Here is an 18,665-nt window from a genome sequence, read left to right on the forward strand (position 1 = left end):
TATCAATGAGCTTGCTGTTATCAAATTTGATTCATAACTAAATTACATTTCTACAACCACATTGATTAGTGGAGATGATGCTGCTAGAATAAACAATATCAAAACAGTTCCATATGGTAAAAACATTTTACTAGCTTACACCATGATCCCATCATCTAAGGTTTAAAACTTTAATCGTTAAGATATAAGACCTACTGCAGATTAGGCTTATATAGCTTTACTCAGCGGAGTTGATGGTTCTATTTTGGTGCAACCAACACAATTATAGAATTACTAAATTAGTGCGTCAGATGATTGGAGAGTTCTTGAAAATGGAAGTATTGCTTACACTTATGTGGATAGTAATAATAATTTAAATATTTACTTAACTCCTGCTTTATCTACACCAAGTTATCCAAATCTAATTGTTACAACTGATCCTATTTATGGATTTGATAAGTTTACTAATGTGAAAGCCACTGTTCCATTAAATAACTATAATAATATTTGTGTTAGTTAGAATGATTCTAATTGGGTTAGCCAAAAAGTAACTTCAACAAATGGTAATAATGGTTCTCAAAATTTAGATGCAAATATTCATAGCAACTCCAGTAGTTCAAAAATAATAAAAAGTTTATGGTTAACTTTACTAATAATTGTTTTAAGTATATGAAATGTATATTTTAGTAAATTATTACTATTTTGAATATTTTTAATTTCTTTTTTTTAATTTACAAATTTCACTCTTTCATTTTGTTTTGTTTTTTTAAATAATTTAAATTTTATCAATTAATCGTCTTAAATTCTTATGAGACAATTTTACTTCATATAATACCAAAATGCCATTATATTTCGCAGTTTGGAAATAAGTAAATAAATAAATGAGTGAATGGCATTTAATTACATATATTTATTTTTAATTAATTCAAAGTTTAGCTTAGCTAATCTAAGTAGAAATAAGAAAATTCAAAAAAGTAATTGAATAAAATTAAATAATATAAAATGAGAAAAAATCTTGACTGGGCATAAATAAAATTTTTTAGATTGAGTGTGAAGCTGGCCATTATAAAATTAAAAATAATGTTCGGAATATTATTATATTTAAAGATTACCTACCCTCATTCTCTAAATTTTAAAAACTCTAGTCAGTAAAATATATATTTATTTTACTCAATTTACTAAAAAGTTATTTAAGTAAGTATAAATGCATTTATTTTGTTGATAAAATATTATAATAATTAATTACTAGCTAAAACAGAAAAATCTACTTATAAAAATTATTTTTATAAAATTTAAGGACATTAATGACTAGAATTTTTTCAAATTTAGCTAATTGACCATTTTTAATTCCTACTATATTTTTAAGTATATATTTTAAATACAAATATTAAGATTAAATAATGAATGTATTCTTCGTAAAAGCAAATTTATAAATTAATATTTTATCATAAATTATTAATTAAATTCCATAAATTACTCTTCAATATTTTTGAAAAAAAATAAATGATACAATAGATTAAATATTACAAGATATTAGAAGAAGTAATTTTTTATTTTTTTATTAATATCCTTTAAATTTATATATGTTAATAAAAAAAGTTTTTAAACTCTTCACTTTTATCTCATTAGGTTCTCCATATTGATCTGAAGTAAATTCTATTTATAAATATTATTTCTATTATTATTACTATTTTTGTATTTTTAGCTTTTAATTTATTTAAAAAAAATAATTTTGCAAATAAAAAATTATCATAATTATTCATTCATTTTTATTAAAACAAAAAATTTTTAATGATTTTAACTTAATTTTAATTTCAATTATTAATTATTTGATATTCATTTTTTATTATTATTTATTTTTTTTATTTTTGCTATTAGCATTATCACTAATTTTATTTGTTTTGGATTGTAAAATTATAATAATAAAAATTAATTTAAAATATTAAAGCTCTTTTAATTTATTTCATTTATGTTCTTTTTCTTTTTTTTCGATTTTTTGTTAATTTAACTCATCATTTTATTTTCAACTTTTGCTTTTATTATTATTAATTTTATTATTTCATATTTTTTCTTCAATTTTTCCATCTAATTAACTATAAATAATTTTTTTTTCTTAAATATTTAAAAAGTAGTTTTTATATTGGTGAAATGGGTGCAAAAGGCTTAGGTTCTGCTTTAGCAAACTGTATTAATCTCTCAAATTTAACACTTAGCCTTATGTAAAAAATACTTATTTGTTTTGGATTGTAATATTTATTTTTAATTAAAAAAATTAATTTAAAACAAAAAAGCTCTTTTTTTTATTTTATTTTGATTGCTTTTTTTTGTTCTTTCTTTGATAGTTTAACTCATTATATATATATTTTATTTTCAACTTTTGCTATTATTATTAATTAATCTTATTATTTCTTCATTTTTTCCTTTTAATTAATTAACTATTAAATTAATTATTTTTTCTTCAATATTTAAAAAGTAACAATTAAATTGGTGATGTAGGTGTATTAGGCTTAGGTTCTGCTTTAGCAAATTGCATTAATCTCACAAATTTGATACTTGATCTTTCGTAAAAACAGTTTATTTGTTTAGATTGTGATATTTTTAATTATAAAAACCAATTTAAAATAGCAAAGCTATTTTTTCTTTTTCTTTTTATTGTGCTAACTTTTCTTCTTCTTTCTTTGATAATTTAACTCATCATTTTATGTTCAATCTTTATTGCTTTTACTAATTAATAATATTTATTCTTCATTTTTTCCTTCTAATTAACTATTTAATTCTTTATTTTATCTTCAATATTTAAAAAGTAACAATTAAATTGGTAATGAAGGTACATTAGGCTTAGGCTCTGGTTTAGCATATTGCATTAATCTCTCAAATTTGACACTTGATCTTTCGTAAAAACAGTTTATTTGTTTTAGTTTGAGATATTTTTAATTATAAAAACTAATTTCAAACAACAAAGCTCTTTTTTCTTTTTCTTTTTATATAACTGATTTTTTTCTTCTTGTTTAACAATTTATTTAACTCATCATTTTATTTTCAATTTTTTTTTTATTATATTATTAATTAATCTTATTATTTCATATTTTTTCTTCATTTTTTCCTTCAATTAAATAATTATTTATTTATTTATTTTTTAAATATTTAAAAAGTAGCAATTATATTGGTGATGTAGGTACATCAGGCTTAGTTTCTGCTTTAGCAAATTGCATTAATCTCTCAAATTTGAAACTCAAACTTGAGTAAAAAAAGTTAATTTGTTTTGATTGTGATATTTTTAATTATAAAAAACTAATTTATAACAATAAAGCTATTCTTTTCCTCATTGTTTATTAATTTAACTCATTAATTTAATTTTAATTTTTACTCTTATTATTGATTAATCTTATTTTTTCATATTTTTTCTTCATTTTTTCCTTATAATTAACTATTTAATTATTTATTTTTTCTTCAATATTTTAAAAGGTACAATTAAATTGGTGATGAAGGTGCATTAGACTTAGTTCCTGCTTTAAAAAACTACATTAATCTCTCAAATTTGAAACTTTACATTTAGTAAAAGCAGTTTATTTGTTAGATTGTGATATTTTTAATTATATTTTCTTCTTCAAATTTAAAAAGGTACAATTAAATTGGTGCAATGGGTGTATCAAACTTAGGTTCTGCTTTAGCAAATTGCATTAATCTCTCAAATTTGAAACTTAATCTTCGGTAAAAATAGTTTATTTGTTTTAGATTGTGATATTTTTAATAATAAAAACTAAATTAAAACATTGTTTCAAATTTTTTCTTCATTTTTTCCTTCTAATTAACAATTTAATTATTTATTTTTTCATATATTTAAAAGTAGCAATTCAATTGGTGATGTAGGTACATCAGGCTTAGGTTCAGCTTTAGCAAATTGCATTAATCTATCAAATTTGAAACTTGATCTTTAGTAAAAACAGTTTATTTGTTTTGGATTGTGATATTATTTTTAATTATTAAAACTAATTTAAAATAATAAAAAAATCTTTTCTTTTTCTTTTTATTGTGCTTGCTTTTTTTTCTTCTTTTTTATTAGTTTAAATTATTAATTTAAATTTAATTTTTGCTCCTATTATTAATTAATCCTATTGTTTCATATTTTTTCTTCATTTTTTCCTTCTAATTAACTATTTAATTATTTATTTTTTCTTCAATAATTAAAAAGATATAATTAAATTGGTGATGAAGGTATGTCATGTTTAGGTTCTGCTTTAGCAAATTGCACTAACCTCTCAAATTTGAAGCTTTATCTTTCGTAAAAACAGTTAATTTGTTTTAGATTGTGATATTTATAATTATAAAAAATAATTTAAAACAATAAAGCTCTTTTTTCTTTTTTTTTATTGTGATTGCTTTTTTTTATTCTTTCTTTTTTAACTTAACTCATCGTTTTAATTCAACTTTTGCTTTTATTATTAATTAAATTTATTATCTTTTCCTTATAATTAACTTTTTAATGATATTTTTTCTTCAATATTTAAAAAGCATGAATTAATTTGGTGATGAAGGTGCATCAGGCTTAGGTTCTGCTTTAGCAGATTACATTAATCTCTCAAATTTAACACTTTTCTTTGAGTAAAGCCAGTTTATTTGTTTTGAATTAACATATTTTTAAAAATAAAAATGAATATAAAACAAAAAAGCACTACGAATTTATTTGTTAGCTTTTATTTGATTTTTTTTATTATCTATTTATTATTCTACTAATATTTTTTATTATAAAAGTTTTAACTAAATTAATGAATCATAAAAAATCAAGTTAATAAATTAGTGTCTTAAATCAAAAAGATTAGTTGTCATTAATACATAATTCTGATGATAAATAAGTGGCAAAAAAAGGATCAATAAATATTAAATATTTTGTTATATAATATTTTTAAAAAGATTTTTTAACCAAAAATATAGATACATATATAGATAAATTTTATTTTTATTTGCAAATATTCCTCTATTTTACTTTTCAGCGTTAAATAAATATTAAAGATTACCTACCTTCATTCTCTAAATTTTAAAAACTCTAGTGAGTCAAGTATTTTACTCTATTTATTAAAAAGTTATTTAAGTAATTAAAAATGCACTTATTTAGTGGATGCAATATATATATACCTAAATAATATGTGCATGTGTTTGCAAAAAAACTAATGGGATTAGAGAAGAATTAGAGATATTATAAATATTCCTATAATTAATTACTGAGAAAAATCTACTTATAAAAAGTATTTTTATAAAATTTAAGAACATTAATTACTATTATTTTTTCAAATATGTCTAATTGACCATCTCTAATTCCTACCCTATATTTAAGTTTATATTTTAAATAAAAATATTAAGATAAAATAATGAATGTTAAATTTATTATCTCTTCATAAAAGCAAATTTATAAATTAATATTTGGTAATTAATTAATTTTTTTTATTTGTTTTTTATATTCATTTATAATTAATTTAATTTCATAAATTACTATTCAATATTTTTGAAGAAAAAAAAAATAAATGATATAATAGATTAAATATTATGAAGAATTAGAAGAAGTAATTATTTATTTTTTTATTAATATACTTTAAATATATATTTTTAAATAAAAAAAGTTTTTAAACTCTTCACTTTTATCTCATTAAGTTCTTCATATTAATCTGACGTATATTTAATTTATAAATATTATTTTTATTATTTTTAATATTTTTTGTTTTTTTAACTTTCAATTTATTTAAAAAATAATTTGTAATAGAAATTCTCATCATTTTTTCCATTGATTTTTATTAAAAAAAATTTTTTTTAGCTATTTTAACATTATCTTAATTTCAATTTTTAATTATTTAATATTCATTTTTTATTATTATATTTTTTTTCTTCATTTTTTGATATTAATATTTACACTTGATAAAAACAGTTTATTTATTTTGGATTGTAATATTTTTAATTAGAAAAATTAATTAAAAACATTAAAGCTCTTTTAATTTATTTTATTTATTTATTTATTTTCTAATCTTTTTCTTTTGCTTACTGTTTTTTTCAGTTAATTTAACTCAATATTCTATTTTCAAATTTTTGCAATTAATATAATTATTTCATATTTTTTCTTCATTTTTTCCTTCTATTTAACTATTTAATTAAATGTTTTTTCTTCAATATTTAAAAAGTGGACTTTATATTGATGATGAAGGTGCGTCAGGGTTAGGTTCTGCTTTATCAAATTGCATTAATCTCACGAATTTGACACTTGATCTTGAGTAAAAACAGTTTATTTGTTTTGGATTGTGATATTTTTAACAAAAAAAATGAATATAAAACAAAAAAGCTCTTTTTTCTTTTTGTTTTTATTGTAATTGCTTTTTTCTCTTCTTTATTTGTTAATTTAACTCATCATTTTATTTTCAATTTTTGCTTTATTATTAATTAATCTTATTATTTCATATTTTTTCTTCATTTTTTCTTTCTAATTACCAATTTAATTATTTATTTTTTCTTCAATATTTAAAAAAGTTTTAGTTAAATTGGTGCAATGGGTGCATCATGCTTAGGTTCTGCTCTAGCAAACTGCATTAATCTCTCAAATTTTATGCTTAACCTTTAGTAAAAACAGATTATTTATTTTGGATTGTGATATTTATTTTTACTTATAAATATTTATTTAAAGCAATAAAGCTCTTTTTTCTATTTCTTTTTATTGTGCTTGCTTTTTTATGTTCTTTTTTTGTTAATAAAATTTATCATTTTATTTTCAAATTATTATTAATTAATCTTATTATTTCATATTTTTCTTTCTAATTTACTATTAATTACATATTTTTTCTTCTTCAATATTTAAGAAGTGACATTTATATTGGTGATGAAGGTGCATCAGGTTTAGGTTCTGGTTTAGCAAATTGCATTAATCTCTCTAATTTGACACTTAATCTTGGGTAAAAACAATTTATTTGCTTTAGATTGTGATATTTTTAATTATAAAAACTAATTTAAAACAACAAGACTCTTTTATCTATTTCTTTTTATTAGCTTGCCTTTTTTTTATTATATGTTAATTATCTCATCAATTAATTTATATTCAACTCTTGCTTTTATTATTAATAAATTTATCTTATTATTTCATATTATTTCTTCATTTTTTCCTTAACTATTTAATTTTATATTTTTTCTTCAATATTTAAAAAGTGAAAATTAAATTAGTGAAATGGGTGCATTAAGCTTAGGCTCTGCTTTAGCAAATTGCATTAATCTCTCTAATTTGACAATTAATCTTGGGTAAAAACAGTTTATTTGTTTTAAATTATGATATTTTTAATTATAAAACTAATATAAAACAACAAATCTTTTTTTCTATTTCTTTTATTTGTACTTGCTTGATTTTTTTTCTTTCTTTATTAATTTAATGATTCAATTTAATTTTAAATATTTCTTTTATTATTAATTAATCTTATTATTTCATATTTTTTCTTCTTATTAACTATTTAACTATTTACTTATTTTTTCTTCAATATTTAAAAAGTAAGAATAATATTGGTGTAAAAGGTGCATCAGGCTTAGTTTCTGCTTTAGCTAATTGCATTCATCTCTCAAATTTGACACTTTGGCTTGAGTAAAAACAATTTATTTGCTTTAGATTGTGATATTTTTAATTATAAAAACTAATTTAAGACAGTAAAGCTCATTTTTCTTTTTCTTTTTATTGTGCAGCTCATAATTTTAGTTTCAATCTTTTGCTTTTATTAATAATTAATCTTATTATTTTATATTTTTTCTTCATTTTTCCACTCTAATTAACTATTTAATTAATATTTTTTCTTCAATATTTAAAAAGTGGTAATTAAATTGGTGCAATGGGTGCATTAGGCTTAGGTTCTAGTTTAGCAAATTGCATTAATCTATCAAATTTGACACTTAACCTTTAGTAAAAACAGTTTATTTGCTTTAGATTGTGATATTTTTAATAATAAAAACTAATTTAAAGCAATAAATGCTATTTTTTCTTTTTCTTTTTATTGTGTTTGCTTTCATTTTTTCGTTCTTTCTTTGTTAATTTAGCTCATTATTTTATTTTCAACTTTTGCTTTTACTATTAATTATATATATAGTACCCTAGGGTACTACCTTTTTCAAGGCTACATACACGAATAATGATAAGATTTGTATTTAATTAAAAACAATAAAGCTCTTTTTTCTTTTTCTTTTTATTGTGTGTTGTATTTTTTTTGTCCTTTATTTGTTAATTTAAAAACTCATAATTTTATTTTCAACTTTTGCTTTTTTTATTAATTCATATTATTATTTCTTATTTTTCTTCATTTTTTCCTTCTAATTAACTATTTAATGATATATATTTTCTTCAATATTTTAAAAGTTTTAATTAAATTGATGATGAAGGTGCATCAGGCTTAGGTTCTGGTTTAGCAAAATGCATTAATCTCTCAAATTTGACACTTGATCTTGGGTAAAAACAGTTTATTTGTTTTGGATTGTGATATTTTGAATTATAAAAACTAATTAAAAACAATAAAGCTCTTTTTTCTTTTTCTTTTTATTGTGTTTGCATTTTTTTTGTCCTTTCTTTGTTAATTTAAAAACTCATCATTTTATTTTCAACTTTTGCATTTTTTATTAATTCATATTATTATTTCTTATTTTTTCTTCATTTTTTCCTTCTAATTAACTATTTAATGATATACTTTTTCTTTAATATTTAAAAAGTGACAATAAAATTGGTAATTAAGGTGCATCAGGCTTAGGTTCTGGTTTAGCAAAATGCATTAATCTCTCAAATTTGACACTTGATCTTGGGTAAAAACAGTTTATTTGTTTTGGATTGTGATATTTTGAATTATAAAAACTAATTAAAAACAATAAAGCTCTTTTTTCTTTTTCTTTTTATTGTGTTTGCATTTTTTTTGTCCTTTTTTTGTTAATTTAAAAACTCATCAATTTATTTTCAACTTAGCTTTTATTATTAATTCATATTATTATTTCTTATTTTTCTTCATTTTTTCCTTCTAATTAACTATTTAATGATATATATTTTCTTCAATATTTTAAAAGTTTTAATTAAATTGGTGCAATTGGTGCATCAGGCTTAGGTTCTGGTTTAGCAAAATGCATTAATCTCTCAAATTTGACACTTCATCTTTAGTAAAAACAGTTTATTTGTTTTGGATTGTGATATTTTGAATTATAAAAACTAATTAAAAACAATAAAGCTCTTTTTTCTTTTTCTTTTTATTGTGTGTTGTATTTTTTTTGTCCTTTCTTTGTTAATTTAAAAACTCATCATTTTATTTTCAACTTTTGCTTTTTTTATTAATTCATATTATTATTTCTTATTTTTTCTTCATTTTTTCCTTCTAATTAACTATTTAATGATATATATTTTCTTCAATATTTAAAAAGTAACAATTAAATTGGTGCAGAATAGAATAGAATAGAAATACTCGCACATATAAATGCACTCAGAATACAACTTAAAATTAATTTTTTAATATGTTTATATATATTTTTATTTATTTGATAATTATTAATGAAAACCATTTAGAAAAATTTATATCTAATTTATGATTATTTTACATATATACCGATTTTCCTCTTTAATAAAAAACCTAAAATTTTGATAAAAATAAAACGTAAAATCGATAAAAGAAATAAGCATTAAAAATTTATACCGTTTTCAATTTTTTTAGGTCAATATAATTTCGTATATTAACACTTTTATCTAACATTTTTTCATTAGAGGCATCAAAGCTATACAAATAGATTGGAAACAGAGTGTTTAACATATAAAGATTTAGAGTATTTCCAGAAATTAATTAATTTCTAACTCTATTTTTTTACATTCTTTTTTAAACGCTAGGCTAATAAAAATGAACATAAATCGAGAACTTTATTTTGTAGACTTTAAAAAATAAATTTTGAAAATTTTTATTAAATGAATGAATGAGATAAAAAATAAGGATTGAAATGAAATTTATTAATAAATAAATAAATAAATAAGTAAACTAATTTATCTTTATATCAACATTTAAACAAAGATTAGTAAGTATTAAGTAAATATATTAAAGTTGATTTCAATGTAATTATTATAATAAATTAATTAATGTGTTTAACATATAAAGATTTAGAGTATTTCCAGAAATTAATTAATTTCTAACTCTATTTATTTTTTTACATTCTTTTTTAAACGCTAGGCTAATAAAAATGAACATAAATCGAGAACTTTATTTTGTAGACTTTAAAAAATAAATTTTGAAAATTTTTATTAAATGAATGAATGAGATAAAAAATAAGGATTGAAATTAAATTTATTAATAAATAAATAAATAAGTAAACTAATTTATCTTTATATCAACATTTAAACAAAGATTAGTAAGTATTAAGTAAATATATTAAAGTTGATTTCAATATAATTATTATAATAAATTAATTAATTTTTGTTGTCCTTTAGATTTAATTTGTATCAATCAATTAAGTGCTTCTGTTTGCTTTTGCTCAATAATGCTTTAGTATTTTTCTGGATTTGTGTGAATGATTTCTAATTTATGCTTTTCAAAGTCATATTCAATATTATCAATAATCAATTTATCTATACTGCATGCTTCATACACAAGTATAATTTGGTAGAAAAATCCCTTTTATTAAGCAGTGTCATTCAATTTTTATAGTATCTAGTTAAGCCCGTTAGCGTAAGCTATGAGTGATTCGATATAAAACTTTTTAAAGCAAGGAGTGAGTTGTAATGTTTTAATTTCTTAAATAAGATCTTGATCAGTGATGTTAAGTTTTTAAATACTTTCTATAGCTTCCTATTAAGTAGGGTGTAATAATTTATCGATTTCAACTGAGTCATCATTTATTTATTTTTGCAGTTTTTCATAAGGCTCAGAGTCTAGAAAGTCGTTAAAATACTTCAAGTTAAAAATATTAATTCTTTAATTGAGCTCGTTCTGCAATTGTGAATTCAAACTTTTCATTTTTTTTAAGATAAATAATGCAGGAATTTTAGAATCAATTTATGGGATATTAAATTTTTTGAAAGATTTAGCAAGCTCCCACATTTGTCCATAAATCTTTTAGATAAATAGAAAAAAATTAGCATTATTTGCAAGATATTGTAATAAATTAAAAGAAAACTTAAATAAATTATATATTTTTTTACATTTCTTTTTAATAGGTACTATTTTACAGCAAACTATATTTCTTTTTCTTTAGCTTCCTTTAATTCTGCAAGCATTCTTTTTTTCTCTTCATCTTATTACTAAACATTACTTTTTTACTTGTTTTCTTCTGCTATTCCTGAAGTAGATAAATTGGATTAGACTTTGATAGAAGAAAATTTTTTGTTAGTAAACTTTGGATCTTAGTAGAGCTGAACATCAATGAACTATGGTGCAAAGATATTTTCTGCTGAAATACTGTCGTTCTTTAAATTTTTAGAAATAACAGGATGTTAGTATACTTATAACCAAGTGATTCTATCATTTCTATCAAATTTAAGTAGACGCTACAAAAAATCTATCATTTAATTGGAAATAACTACTCCATTTTTCTTAAAGTCAATGCTAACACTTTGCATCTTCTTGTAAATTTCTTAAACAGACTGTCCTTCAAATGGATAGCTGTTGAATAGCATTTTATAAAGTAGGACACCTAAACTGTTTTTATTCAAATATTCTAAATAAAAATTAAAAATAATATAAAATTTACCTGAAAATATCTACTTCAAAACCATATTCTAGACCCTCAATAATTTCTGGTGCTTTGAAATAAGATGATCCAACAGTGGTTTTACCCACATTCAATGAATCAATAAAGGCTGTTCTAGCACATCCAAAATCTCCAATTTTTAGCTGATTTCCTTTGATGAAAATATTTTAAGGCTTCAAACTATTTTAGAGGTATTAATGAAATTTGTAAAAGCGAAATTATTTAATTTTACTCTCTGTGAATAATTGAGTGAGAGTGAATCTCTCTTAATCCAGCAAGAACTTACATCAGAAAACCTATAGCTTTTTATTCTGGTATTGGTCCATTTTTCTACAAATACTTCTCAAGATCACCACCTTCACAATACTCCATCATAAGCATGTAATAATTATCAACGCTATATACTTTATAAAGCTAAATAATATAAGGCGACTTAAGCTATCTTTGTAATTGTATTTCTTGTGCAAAAAGATTATCTAAAGTAGGGTTTTCTTTTAACTTCTATTTCGAGACAATCTTGCAAGCAATGTGCTGATTATTTTTCAAATCTAATCCCTTTACAACAGTTGCAAAAGCTCCTTTACCTAGGACTTCCTTATCTATCAAGAATTTGTCATCAAAACAAAGATTTCCGTTCATCTTTTTATAAAATCTATTTATATTATTCCTTAAAGATCTTAATTTTTGTTAGACTTTTTAATCAAATACTCTAAATTTAATTAATTAATTTCTTTTTATAAAAATTTATTTTAAAACTTGTTTCTATTGATTTTTATAATATACCTTTCTGATCACAAATTAATTTATAAATAAATAAATAAATTCTTTATTGATGAAATAAGACATCTTTCTATCTATATATCAGTCAATAAAATCCTAAAAAAACAATCTTATAACAATTTAAAATCTGTTTTCTACAAAGATTTTTCTAAAATCTAAATATAAAATCAAACCAATATCAAACAAAAATAGATTATAAAAATTTATCGTGTTAACTAGCTGGATAAACATATAAATGAATGAATCAAAATAAGAGAAAAAAAATACATACAATTAATTTTTTGTTCGATTATGTTTATTTTAAAAAACTACTGATTTATTCATCAATCACTGTTTCCAAAATAACTTTACTAAATTATATTTACAGATAAAAAATAAAACAATAGTTATACTCAATTAGTTATTATTATTATTATAATTTTTATTAATTATATAAATTATTTTTCTCCCTTACTCACCAAAAAAAATATTTCGAAATACTACTAAAAAATAAAATGAAAATTGATATTCTTTTTAAAATCTTAAAAATAATAAATTATTTCATATTCTATTACCAAGAAGACACTATGATAAATTCAATAAAGTTGCTTTGATTTTCTAAACACATTATTGATTAAGTAGACTTTAAATATATATTTATAAATTCTTTTAACTTCACATTATAAAATTTAATAATGTAAAGTAAATTAATCAAATCAAATCAATTTGTGTGGTATTTCTTTAAATAAGTTAACACAATATTAACAATTAAAACTAAATAGCTCCCCGTAATAACAGATTAAAGCTTTCTATCCATAGAATCTTAACGAGCTTGAAATCACTCTGATTCCAAAAAAGCATTTGAAATTTTTTTAGTTTTTTTGCTTTGATTTGCTTGAATTTTTCTAAAAATCTATTTTATATTTTTTTGATGTATTTATGATTGTTTTTATTTATTAAATTTTATACTTTTACTGAAAAATATATAAATAAAGCTTTATTATAGAAAATAAATAATATTTATATGACAGTCAGTCAGTGTATTGGTTTGGAAAAGAAAGAAATAAAATTTCACAACAAATTAGTTTAAAATATAAATATAGATATAAATTGAATAAAATTGAATAGTGAATAAGAAATGAATAAAAATAGATAGATATTTATTTATTTATTTTTAATAAATGTTTTAGAATAAATTATATAGTACATTTTATAAAATTAGTTAATTAATTATTTTGATATTTTTTACAATCCTTTTCTATCAATTTTTTATCTTATATATGCTATCATTGCCGAATGCAGGAGACTAACTGTTTTTTTGGTATTTTTATTCGTTTTCTATCAAATTTTTATACCTAGAACTTATTTAATGTTGATCTTCTCTATTTTCAAAATTTAAATCATAAAAATTACTCTTTTATTGCAATTCTAACAGCTTTTTTTCATATTCTTAGACATCAAAGTATTCCTTTTTCTTTTCAAAGAAAATATCAGGAGTGATCGACTCATTTGTTAAAAGTGCCCCACTTAGTACTGTATCGTTTTCATGACTGTTCTTGCTCAAAAATTCTACAGCTTACTTTTCATATTCATTAAAGTATTCTTACTTCTATTAAATATCTGCACTGTTTATATTGTTGTTGTTGTTATTATTATTACTTTATTTTGTAAAATATTTTGAAGTATTTCCTGATAATTATTTTTCTTCGTTGTTAGGTGAATAAGAAAGACTATTATCGCTGAAAACATAATCCAACAGCTGTTATTCTACTTTTCTTCTTTTAACGAGACTGCAAAAACAATCTAAATCAACAAATCCACCTAGATTTTCTACATCTATTAAGACATCTTAAATAATCATTAAAATTGTTGTGTTTAATTTAGATAAATCAATGTTTTCTGTGCTTATTTAGCCATCACTATCACTATCTAAAGCAAAGAATATATATTCTAACACTTTTTTAAGTTTTTCATCTCCTTACTCTTGCTTTTTAAGTTGAGTAAATGATTAATTTGAATTCAGCTAAATAGGATTTATAATATTGTTTTAATCTTAATTTGGGTAGATACTCTCAATAGATTAGTTTTAAGATTTAAACTGATTTTTCATTTCTTCTTAAAGTTAAAGTTATTTTAGCTGATTCTAAAATAACTAAGTTTCAAGTCTATTTTAAGCTTAACTTAACTAGCTATCTCTTCTTTAAGAATCTCTACTAAGCTAAGACATTTTTTCTAATTCATCTTCATTATCATATGTATGATACCTCTGTTATACTTTAGCATGCTCTTTCTCATGCTCTGTTTAAGTCTTTTTTTAGAATATGAGTCCTTCTTAAATCGATTTAACTGGATTTTCTAAATCAGATTAAGACTAAATTTATGTTTCAAGAGTTTGACAAACATTATTTAAAGTTTAATTCTCAGTTTTATTTGATTTTAAATATTTATCACTCATATTTTAATAATAGTTAAGCAATTCTTGTTGTTATTAAATAATTTTTTAATCATCCGTTTAGCATTCTTCAACATTTCCCTTGCTTTCAAAATTTAATAGTTTTTATTTTTATTTATCATCTAATAATGTACTATCGTTTCTTATAGATTTGTCTTTTATTTATTCTTTTGTATGAAAGAGTAACCCTTATGAACCGCATTTGTTGTACTTTAGCTATGAAGGTTTACTTTCTTCTCTTTCAGAAGAAATATCTCTCTTTTTTCCTTTGATTAATTCAGGCTCTTTAGGCTTGAAAGGACTGATGTTATTTTGATATATAACATATTCTTTAGTCTTGGAAGCTACTGCTGCTTTTGAGTTATTGTGAATACTTTTCAGCTGGAAATAAGCTAACTAATTACTTGCTCCTTCTTTCTTAGAATTTGGAGTTTAGTTTTTGTTCAAAATCTTTTTTAACTGCATATCCCATTGTTCTTTCTTTTTTAGTTCTTTCTTAGCTTAGTTATATAGTCTTTCATGTATACCTATACCTTTTTGTCTGCTCGCTTCTGCTATTTTTTTTGATTATTCACTGATTTAAGGTTAAAAGTTGTTTTCATTTTCTTCATTGTGGAGATTAGTGCCTGCAGCATGCTATTTATTTTAGATTATTATTTTTTAATTTTAATCTTTTGTTGGTGTTTTGGAACGAGAAATTTTATTCTACGAAAGGGTCTTGGTCATACTTTTGCCTGGTGTAACTGACTTAGCTTCTTTATTTTTTTGTTTTTCATCTTCGTTAGCTGGTTTCTCTTTACTTTAGCTGATTAAATTACTAGAATTGCATGCAATTACTTTAGGTTTTGAAATATTTGCATTATTATTTTCTGCTGATTTTTTCCTTGTATTGCTAATACTTCTGTTTTGCTTTGTTGTTTAAATGGGAGATCTGCTTCTACTTTGCAATTCTTTAGATTTATCATTGATTTTGTTTTGCTAGGAGACTGTGTTTTTATAGTAATTCTTATTACTTATTTATTGGAGATTTGAATTGCTAAATGGTGATATAGATCTCTTTTTTTTAGTTTCTTCAGTAGGTTTTACTTGCTTTGGTAATATTTCTTCTATAGGCTAAATATGGCCTTTATTAATAAATAAAGCTGAATTGCTTTTCTTTATACCTTAACTGTTAATAACATGTACAGCAGCAGCAGAAGCACCCTTACTATTACTGTTTTAATTATGATAAAATTAGTCATTATAACTAGAATTTTAAGAGATTTGATGAGCCAAACTGTTTGATTTATGAAATTTCATATTTGAATCATAAATTTAGCTATTCATTTATTTAATAATAGGACTATTAATCAAGTCACTTTTTTGGTTTGTTTCTTTTTAGGTATTTTAAAGCTCATTTTTTCTCATATTTTGAAGATTATTAGTGTCAATTAAATCTTGTATTTTCGATTCTTGTTATTTATTTAAGTTAGCAGAGCTCTCAGCCTTTTGAAGTTTTACTTAATCTCTAAGATTTTTCATTAAATTTTATTAAGAATTCTCCTTTTTAAGTAAATTCCCATGAGCTTTTATTGGGCTTCCTTCCTCAATGTTTTCATTTTTGCAAGGATAAGCACAGTTTTTATCCAAAAGAGGAGAGGTACTTCTATATTCTACTTAATTTTCATTTTGTTTATCAGTGTGCTATTAAAAATTTTAAACTTGGTTAGGACTTATGTCTCTTTTCCATTTTTTAGTAGTTTTTTTAGAACTTTGAGATTAATTGTTCACTTAGCTTTCACTTAAATTGAAGCTCTGGTTTGATCCAAGTTCTTAAAGATTATTTTTGTTGCTCTTTTCAATTTTAAAAAGGCTTTTCATTTCTTATTGCTTTCTATTATAAAGCTCACTTAAAGCTTCTTCATGCGAGTCATAGATATTGTAGAAAGGTTTTTTTTATTCTTCTTTTAGGTCTTGTTGAATATTTCTAATTTCATTAGCTTGTTTTTCTACTTTTTTCATTTATTAATTTTCCTATAGAAATAGATTCTTCTTACATGAATTTAGCTCGTACCTTTGGTTGTAAATATTTTAATTGAAATCTCTTGGTTATTTATTTACTTAATTTTGAGTTGACCTCTCAAAAATACTATCTTAGAATGAAGGGAGTTAATCCATTTTATAGCTGCTATTTTATATATATTGAGAATCTCTCTTATTGTTTAATTACGTTTCTTATTAGCTACTATTTTCTTATAACAACCTCTCTATTTGCTGGTTGATTTACACTATCAATTAAGGTACACAATCTAAGCTGTAATTATGCTTGATGCAGAAATTTTTTGCTTTTTCTGATACCTCATCTTCATTTTCAATAACCAGCTTGTCTACGCCAGTAGGTACCTCAAGAATAATAGTCAAAATTTAGTGCTAGTTACCATATCTGCTGTTAAAAATGTTTTTTGCCTTTTAATCTTTATATGTGGTGTAGTTAATTTTCGTGCTGAGTCTTTCACTTTATTAACCTACGTTAGTGTTATTCTCCTTATACTAGTCTGACTATTGTTGATAATTATAATTTGTGGTTTAGATTGTCTCTTTCTTGCTTGTTGTTTATGATTTCTATGTATTCATAACATTGATTTTACTACTTGGTTTGAGAGGAGAAAATCTTTGATCGCTATTATTTTGGTTGCTTTTAATATACTCTATATGATAACAATTGGGCGAAATATCTAACTTTGACAGCTAATCCTTCTAAGTAAAGTCTTTATTTTAATCTTCATTTATTATTTATGAAGAAATGCTTATATCATTTTAATTTCCTTGTGTTTTTAGATTTTGGTCTTCTTACTATTGCTATGAAAACATTTTGGTTAGGCGCTCATTTAGACTATTTTGTTTCTTTTTTAACAGCTCTATTGTTTGGAAGCTATTATTTTTTGGCTTCTCAATTTTGTAATCAAAATACTTTTAGACATTTTGAGCTTCCAAATACTGAACTATCTCAATGTTCTCCACTGAGTCGTTCTAAACTTCATTGCTTTGAAATTTTGCTGACATAATCAATATCCTAGTTTAAAAATACTGACCTTAAACAGCTATTTTTGATTTATCTATTAATTCTTAAATATTTTCAATGATTTGTGAAATCAATAAGTTAATTTCTTCTTATTATCAATAAATTCTTTAATTAATTAATTAATTAAAAATTGATTAATTAATCTCATGCCGCTACAATTTTGTTATTTTTCATAATTGTCTAACAACTTTCTTAAATTTATTAAGTATTAACAAAATCTCTTTGATATAAACTTGATATTTAATAATTTATGAATTTAATTCATTTCACTAGTCATGTAAAAGAATATTGTGCCTTATAAGTATTAAAATAAATACTAAATAGCAATAATGATATTTTAGATTTTATAAAATGATATTTCACTGATAATTTAAAATTAAATTTATTTTCAATTAAATTTTTTAAAAAGAAAACTATATTTATTTAACTAAGTTGATCAACAATTTTTACTAATTGCCTTAAAAAAACAAACACCACAAAATTAATTAATTACTTTCAAATTTTCTATTTAATTTAGAAATGAATAAAAAATAATTAAAGTATGAAATGTTGTTTGATGAAAATATTTTTCAGCTCTGAGATTAATTCTTTTTACTTTTTTATAATCAAAAACAAATAATTATTTTATTTAATTTGATGAAAAATGTTTATTTTTATAACAGATTAATAAAACTATTAAAGAAAATACAAAGAAGCTAAACA

The 18,665-nt window shown here is 21.4% G+C and overlaps 5 protein-coding genes across 5 annotated transcripts in view; 3 read left to right on the plus strand and 2 right to left on the minus strand. All coding sequences in view use genetic code 6, as the record gives it.

Moving 5' to 3' along the window:
• Positions 1 to 652, plus strand: part of TTHERM_00212540 (hypothetical protein) — a gene marked incomplete at both ends in the record, with an annotated part of 1,920 nt that extends 1,268 nt beyond the window's left edge. The window contains one exon of the mRNA XM_001007148.3: positions 1 to 652. This exon is cut by the window's left edge and continues 1,268 nt beyond it. Within this exon, the coding sequence (XP_001007148.3) occupies positions 1 to 652 (652 nt within the window).
• A 1,475-nt stretch (positions 653 to 2,127) lies between these two features.
• On the plus strand, positions 2,128 to 4,292 carry TTHERM_000212544 (hypothetical protein; the record flags this gene model as incomplete). The annotated part of the gene is made up of 8 exons (XM_012795383.1): positions 2,128 to 2,198; positions 2,453 to 2,542; positions 2,784 to 2,873; positions 3,132 to 3,221; positions 3,445 to 3,534; positions 3,601 to 3,690; positions 3,827 to 3,916; positions 4,172 to 4,292. The coding sequence occupies 8 exons, from the start codon at positions 2,128 to 2,130 to the stop codon at positions 4,290 to 4,292; spliced, it is 732 nt and encodes a 243-aa protein (XP_012650837.1).
• A 1,206-nt stretch (positions 4,293 to 5,498) lies between these two features.
• TTHERM_000212549 (hypothetical protein) lies at positions 5,499 to 9,157 on the plus strand (the record flags this gene model as incomplete). The annotated part of the gene is made up of 11 exons (XM_012795384.1): positions 5,499 to 5,537; positions 5,595 to 5,644; positions 6,147 to 6,236; positions 6,490 to 6,579; positions 6,816 to 6,908; positions 7,159 to 7,248; positions 7,493 to 7,582; positions 7,805 to 7,894; positions 8,345 to 8,434; positions 8,692 to 8,781; positions 9,037 to 9,157. The coding sequence occupies 11 exons, from the start codon at positions 5,499 to 5,501 to the stop codon at positions 9,155 to 9,157; spliced, it is 933 nt and encodes a 310-aa protein (XP_012650838.1).
• A 1,291-nt stretch (positions 9,158 to 10,448) lies between these two features.
• Positions 10,449 to 12,330, minus strand: TTHERM_00213560 (Serine/Threonine kinase domain protein; the record flags this gene model as incomplete). Its single annotated transcript, XM_001007151.3, has 4 exons — positions 10,449 to 11,054; positions 11,144 to 11,639; positions 11,692 to 11,871; positions 11,924 to 12,330. 4 exons carry the CDS (start codon positions 12,328 to 12,330, stop codon positions 10,449 to 10,451), a joined length of 1,689 nt encoding a protein of 562 aa, XP_001007151.1.
• Positions 12,331 to 13,711: 1,381 nt separating this feature from the next.
• On the minus strand, positions 13,712 to 17,944 carry TTHERM_00213570 (hypothetical protein; the record flags this gene model as incomplete). Its single annotated transcript, XM_001007152.2, has 1 exon — positions 13,712 to 17,944. One exon carries the CDS (start codon positions 17,942 to 17,944, stop codon positions 13,712 to 13,714), a length of 4,233 nt encoding a protein of 1,410 aa, XP_001007152.2.
• Between the last annotated feature and the right edge of the window lie 721 nt (positions 17,945 to 18,665).

Source organism: Tetrahymena thermophila, assembly GCF_000189635.1.
Source record: "Tetrahymena thermophila SB210 genomic scaffold scf_8254815, whole genome shotgun sequence".
In the NCBI taxonomy this organism is placed as follows: domain Eukaryota; phylum Ciliophora; class Oligohymenophorea; order Hymenostomatida; family Tetrahymenidae; genus Tetrahymena; species Tetrahymena thermophila.